The 7,605-nt window shown below is 32.3% G+C and overlaps 1 protein-coding gene across 1 annotated transcript in view; it reads left to right on the top strand.

The window, feature by feature from the left end:
- The first annotated feature begins 4,465 nt into the window (after window positions 1–4,465).
- Window positions 4,466–7,605, top strand: part of LOC117339996 (T-cell leukemia homeobox protein 3-like) — a 28,515-nt gene continuing 25,375 nt past the window's right edge. The window contains exon 1 of the mRNA XM_033901735.1: window positions 4,466–5,088. Within this exon, the coding sequence (XP_033757626.1) occupies window positions 4,524–5,088 (565 nt within the window). The 5' untranslated portion in view covers window positions 4,466–4,523. The remainder of the gene's footprint in view (window positions 5,089–7,605) is intronic.

Raw genomic sequence — 7,605 nt, 5'->3', positions numbered from 1 at the left:
TAAACCTGATGGTACAGGAAATTCTGATATTTGATTCGATCTTATAAGAAATACACCAAGAGAAATAGTTGATAGACCCCAATTGATTCGAGGAGGATTACCGCGCGTATATGGTTAAATATGATATAAATTGCCTTACCTTAGTATCAAAAGATTAGGCGAGAAGCCGGTGTTGCACAAACCGATATCATATTTTCACTCTGTCTGATTTTCTATTTTTGTACATAGGGATTATACTGCTATTCATACTGGAACTAGAAAATACTAATCATTATTTAAAGATCTGCATAAAACACGTACTTAACAAAATTGATACTAAAAGTTATATACATTTATAATACACGTATAACAAAAAATGTTTGAAACAAAGAATAACCGAGAAATACAAATTGATCATTGGGTATCAAATAAGCTGATGTTTAGCCAGATATATCAAGATTCGACCAAAGTTAAAAGGACATCATTCCCGCTTTACCTTATGTTTAGTCAGACATATTAACGTCCGTCTAAAGTCAAAATGGCATCATTCTCCCTTTACCTTATGTTTAGTCAGACATATTAACGTCCGTCTAAAGTCAAAATGGCATCATTCTCCCTTTACCTTATGTTTAGTCAGACATATTAACGTCCGTCTAAAGTCAAAATGGCATCATTCTCCCTTTACCTTATGTTTAGTCAGACATATTAACGTCCGTCTAAAGTCAAAATGGCATCATTCTCCCTTTACCTTATGTTTAGTCAGACATATTAACGTCCGTCTAAAGTCAAAATGGCATCATTCTCCCTTTACCTTATGTTTAGTCAGACATATTAACGTCCGTCTAAAGTCAAAATGGCATCATTCTCCCTTTAACTTATGTTTACAACTCGACTTTAAGTAAAGGACAGTGTGTATTTAATCTATAGTTATTGTATAAAATGTTCGAACATAAACATGTATATGATCTATAGTAAGTTAGTTTCATATTACATGTAATTTGATATATACGCATCATTCAAATCTCAATACTGTATCCTGGTTCCTTGTAAAAAATAAAATAAAATTGACGAAGATACAGTATGCTGTTTAATTTGCATTTTAAAAATATGAAACTCCAAAGTTTTATTGAAATCATATTTTTCTGATATATGTTACTATTAAATTTCTAAGCTAAATGAAAATTATTATTGCATACAACTGAAATCTTAGATAAACAGTATGTGGAAATCATGAGCATGGTGGTCTTGTTCAATTTTTTTTTTATCTTTCTTTCAAATAGTTCAAGAATATTTTGATAAATATTTTATGTGATGGTTTTACTTGGTACTTTTCAAATAAATGTTTCATTTTGAAAAATAAACCGCGAAATTTACGGAAAAAACGAATAAGGTAAACATTATAATTAGAGAGTAACAGAATTATTGACAACCACCAATTATTAAAAAAAAAACCCAGAGATTATAACATATTTGTGTAACGTCCTAGGCAAATCACAAATATATAAACATTTCTCTGAAGAAAGGATTTGGCGTTGATCAAAGGTGAGCCCCTACGTTAAAGTGTTGGCGATAATGGGTTACATAAATCCTTTAGTGTGAAATAGTATCATAGACTAGACAGTACATATCAACTGTTGGCAGGTACATTATACCTACATGGTCGACACGAGTAGATGCGAGACCTCTGATAGAGCTTAGTGAAACACCATGCTTATTAACGATAATATAATGGATACATGTATAGTTTCGAAATATCGAATTGCTATCAAATACCTTTCACAAATTCTGTTTTTTTATGGAAATTAATTAACTAATATGATATGTAAATTCATAAAAGTGCATTTATGACAAGATTTGATAGAAAAGTGTAAGATAACAAGCCTCGGCTAATCAATCCTATACCAAAGTACACATGATCTTAAAAATAATAGCAGAACAGGAATAGAAATACATATGCACTATTGTTGTTAGGAGGCCATCTATAATGTATGATGTACGCTCCCAACATACAATTTAATTCCAGTATGAATCTGTATTTGTCTGTTCCAACGACTGCATAGAAAGTGCTAAATGATATAATGAACAATCACACTCGATAGAAAACATCATAGAAATGTTCCACAACTCTTGTACCATAGAATACTGATTTTCTGGTCTTCAAAAATTCTGAAACAGATTTTGAACTGATTTTATCAAACATCTTTAAAAACCAAATATGAATAAATATTTCACAAAAGTGTTTAAACGTTTAACACCTCGTTTGGCAGGAATTGGGAATGCTTTACATTTTGGAAACAAAACCTCCAGTAATAAGTATGTAATACTAACATTGAATTATATATGTAGGAGACGCTTACCCTTCCGGACCCTCTGGTCTTAATATCCTTGTTCATTGTCAAGGATATTTCCTTCGGTAATGTCTTGCGATCAATTTTTTTTTTTTACATATAATGGAAGTTTTATACAAGTTCGGATTGTTTTTTTCTGCTTGCTTTAACTAAACATGCACCAGATGAATTAAAGATTATGAAGAGACGGATGGCCTCGAAATTACATCAAATGTCTATGTCTGCAAAGTCGATATTGTTTTTGTCGTTACCTATTTTATTTCTGTATACTTGACCTACCAATGTTCATATCACCCGAATAGTATTCTGTCCTTAAGCTGTTTTAACACATAATCAAATGGAATAAAGACTATATTTCTCCTATTTATAAAATATTAAAACACATTACAAAATGTGTTCCAAGCTGTTGTGTCAAATTATACGAACACACATTGAGTATATATTACAAACAATAAGTTATTCGTAAGAGTATTTTAACATTACCTAAGGTTTTGGTTCTAGTCTTTGTTATCATGCCACGGCTATTTTAGATATCTAATTCCTTTCATTGAGGTGTTTTATTCGTCCCTAATTTTCGTCATGATAAAAGCAATAAAACATTTATAATGGAAATAAGACATATATTACATTGAAAAGTAGTATCAAACAATTCTATAAGTGTTATTTTCAATAAAACTTTCAAGCAATTTAATGCAAAATTCAAAATTGCATGTGATGTCAATTTTACCAATAATGCAACATGTAACGTCATTTTGTGCTTCTCTTTAGTCTCCCACATATTTTTTTTCTGACGTCATCAATTTTCCATTTAGCTCAAATTTGGAAAAACTACGAAATATTTTCTCTCTGGATAAAGGTTTTTCACTAGTGTCGGTGATTTTCCATTTGCCTAATAAAGTTTTATCGTATCCATGTGCACACCATTTTTGCTATCCATCTTGGAAAATAAACCCAGCTAATTACCAGATTGTGATGATGTCATTGATGTAAGCAATGCCATTATCAAAAGCAATTATGGCATCATAAGTTTTAGTGCTGACTTGTAAACAAATAATGATTATATATTCTCGCAAATGCAATTGACAGTTTGTAATTATATTGTGAAAGGAAAATGATATAGGCATGTCAACTGGGGACGTGTGTTTTGAACACGAACATGGGGCAATGTTAGTTCAACTAGGAAGATCTCTAATTCATATGTTGTCCATTTGAGGGTCATTTTATAAAGCCTTTTAAATATATCACTCAGTCAATACGTGAACGTAAATGGTTGTAAAATCCTGTTTGAACAATACGATGTCCTTGTCATCTATTTTACAATGGCGCTATACACGTTGTATATATTTATCATTTGAACGTTACTTAACAGCTTTGGAGGGAAATGAAAACAGCTAGATTTGTGTACATGTCGAAGATTGTAGATTATGGGAACCGGACATGAAAACTACAATTTTTACAAAATTTAAAGAAAGCTATATAATGATTTTTTTTTTAATTTTGACATTCCAAGAAGTATTTGTTGACATAAATATAAGTAGATTGATGTCTGATTAATAGCAAAAACAAGTTACATAACCCATTACTAGTATATATAAATCATACATAAAGCAAAATTCAAATTCAGTTTTGTTGATTTTTTTTATATGTAAATTTATAGGAACAAATTGATAAAGACCACAAATTTGTTAACACAGATTCATTAATTAACTTTACTCAAACCTAGCCAGAGTAAATCTATCACGTCATTTCGAGAGAACCGGAATTGGATTGACAACCTCATAGAGGAAACAGCGACATCAAAATATTGCAATTCACCCCAAAAGTGCCTTTGACATGTCTAGCGAAATCATTTGTGGTTTGTGTGTACGCGCGTCAAATTACCGAGTAAACAGGGAAAAAAACGAATGGCGTCGGGGCGGGGAACTATTTAATATAAGACCCTCCTCCATTTGTCAAGAAAGCAAGCACTTGGCTCATGTGAAGATATATCGCTTATACTGGTCACTGCGAGTCATCACCGCAGGGGAAGGAGAACCGCACCTGCCGAGCAGTGATGGTTCGCCGGCTGTATTAGTATTTACGGTCGGCAGCTTATCCGAATGTACACTGTTTGCCAAAGTGTCGATATCCTCTCACTCGTTTAAAATCGATAGAACATCACGGTTCCCCTTATCAGCAGTAGCCCATGGAAATAGAATGGACAACAAGAACAAGTGTCAAGATAGAGGGGATACGCTGTCGTCTTCAATTCCATCTAAAGAGAAAGACGACAACGAGCATATGGATGAATCGGACGATAGATCGCAATCACCAATTTTGATTACACACCACAAGGAACAACAACCAAAACAACAACAACAACAAAGTTGCGGAAAACAACATGTTTATAGTTCAGGAACAACAAAAGTACGACCCAGTCTTTCATTTGGAATCAGCAGAATATTAGACAATGATTCGAACTCTGATTCGGACTTTCTGTCAGGTGGTGAGGACAATGGGCCGTGTGATAGTCGTACGAGGCGCGAAAATGTGACTCCGGACAAACATTGTATATCTGTGAAACCATCCACAGATGAGGATGAAAAACCTTTCATTCAAGTTCCTAAACTTACACCAGAATTATTTGCGTCTGTTTCAAACGGTTACCATGGATTCCACGTGCCTCTGACGGTACCTATACACCGACCCCACCCCGTGTTTCCCACAATGACGTCATACACATTACCAGGATGGCTTGACCTACGACGGGACAGATTTGGTGGTAAGATGTAGTCAACATTAATTTCATTGCCAACGTGTCAATTGATGTTTCGTTAGTATAGATACATTAAAAGATTCTGATCTTGCGTGTTATGGCGCATATGGCACTATCAGTGTATTGATTTGGAAAAGACAATTATAAAGTATTGACCAAAATACTAATTATTCTCAGGTGCATTAGAATGTCCAAATGATAACAGAATAACACAGCAATATTCATCACTAAAAAGTAAATAACATCACACATCCATTCAATAACATATAATTATGTTTATTCAGCAATTAATATTACATTCTCATGGTGTTAACCATTCCCAAGTGATATCGGTCTAGGTATTTTCGTCGAGGATTTTTTTTATTAAATGTCTGCACATTTTAAAACATCTGTCCGACTGTCACACATCGAGTTATAAGACGCTGATTGAGGTTTAACATAAAGACAGAAAATGCACTAAAACAATTGATCAAACAGGTATCCGTGTACAAAAGACTGTCAGTTAACTCCACGAAGTGCATGTTTTACGCTTAAATGAACAAGTATAGCATTCCGTTTCCTTAATAAATTTATACCGAAAAAATGTGATCAGTTTAAATTTTTTTTAACAAATCGTGATAATGAAATCTAGGTTATCATTAGGATAATCTCCTCACAACAAAAATCAGAATGAACGTTTGAAACGTGTAATACAATAGACTTTGGTCGGTAATGATGTAGAAGTGTTCTGACTGAGAAATAATTTGATCCCGTTATACAGCCAGATATTTATCAATCACAGAAGGCGAATAATCAGTTTCCTAATTCTATAAAAAAGAAAAAAGTAAATTTTATTAAACTTCGACATCTTTGTTAACAAAATATTAGATTAAACACTCGACAGGAGATATAAATTCACAGGGCTCCCTCTTTACATCGTTGCATTCAATTCTAATTAAAAACTTTTAGAAATCACAAACGTAAACCCATGACCTGGTTTGTAATTCAATTCAAGGCTGATATTACCTGGAGGATGAAGTTCTAACACTCTGTTCATAGCAATCAGAGCGCAATAACAGTTTTATTGTAACACTCCTCTCTAATTAATTGGTTTTTGGCAGCGCTGAGCTATAAATTTTACCTCTAATTACTACGAGATTTACACTGTTAATGATGTTTCGGTATTTGACAACTATAAAACAAAGCTACAGTGTGAGTATGATAGGTTGGAGATAGTTTAACAAGGCATTGTTAGCTTCAAATAACATTTACTAGACGAAATAACAGACACACCACAGCACTGCGCTATCATTTTCGCATTATTCGTTTTGCCATTGTTTGTTGAGACACATTCTACTTATATAGTATATAATCTAGCATGTTTTTAAGAAATCGCAAACAGATTAAACGATTTTTATTTTCATGCAACATGATCACAGAAAATATTTAATCTAGTTGTTGGAAAAAATGATAATACTAAAAATCCTTTAATAAGAGCGATATTATGAATAACATTCGGCCCAGGGGTAGTAAGTGGATGTTGAACTCATAATTTATTTTATTTGTATTTTGATTTGATTTTTTGTGATTTCCCATATAATATATAGTGATTTTCGGTTTTCTATGTTTTATTTTGATTGCATTTTAATAAAACATGTATGAAGAATTGAATCAGAATATTAAGAGTATATTGATGCATATACGGTATATCTTTTTAAATAAGTAATGACGAGAAAACATAATAATAAAAAGGGATGAATTTATAAACTTCGGAAAATACAACTAGTTTATCTGCAGGTTCCTGGTGTGACACAATCGATCACCTTTTAAACAGAGGAGAATAAAATAGAAAAAAAGAGTAATTGAAATTAATAATGTTTTAGAGAATAATAAACGAAGTTTTCATTGAAATAGTCCGTTTTTCATGTAAATTATATTTTCTGATCCATTTTTGCTATTTGTAAGATGTTGTAACTGCAACACAATTGATAATCCCTCGATTTCTGTAGCATGTGTCTAAAGCACAGACAGAAGTACTGATTTACAATTCTAAGATAAGTAATTATTCGGTTGCCAAACAATCAGTTGTTCGAAAATCTCCATCCTATTTCGCTCTTCAAATAAATATCATTTTTAGTAATGTATGATTCTCTAAAACATAAATATCATTTGATAATTACAAATTATATACGATAATTCCTATCATATTAAGTCATCATATTTCTTTTGTTGTTGTTGTTTTGTTGTTGTATACAATTCTTTAGCATTATAATATAAGTAAACAGGGATAATGGATCTCCTGTCAGATTAACCTCAAAGTGTCTTTTTACATTCACGTAACCTGTTTACCATGTTTACTCGCAATTCTCAACCATTTGTTCCATTTTATTTTGTTTTGATGTTAAACATACATTTTGCAACTTGCATTAAACATTTTTTTAAGCAATATGCCCTTTTTAGTTTCACGATGTTTATTTGTTATCCAAGCTGTCAGGTATTGAAAGGCTGACATAATGGAATAATAAAGCCTGCTGTTGTTATATC

This window comes from Pecten maximus, chromosome 12, assembly GCF_902652985.1.
Source record: "Pecten maximus chromosome 12, xPecMax1.1, whole genome shotgun sequence".
Lineage (NCBI taxonomy): Eukaryota > Metazoa > Mollusca > Bivalvia > Pectinida > Pectinidae > Pecten > Pecten maximus.
Note: the sequence above shows the minus strand (reverse complement) of the source record. Positions and strands in the feature narration are given on the sequence as shown.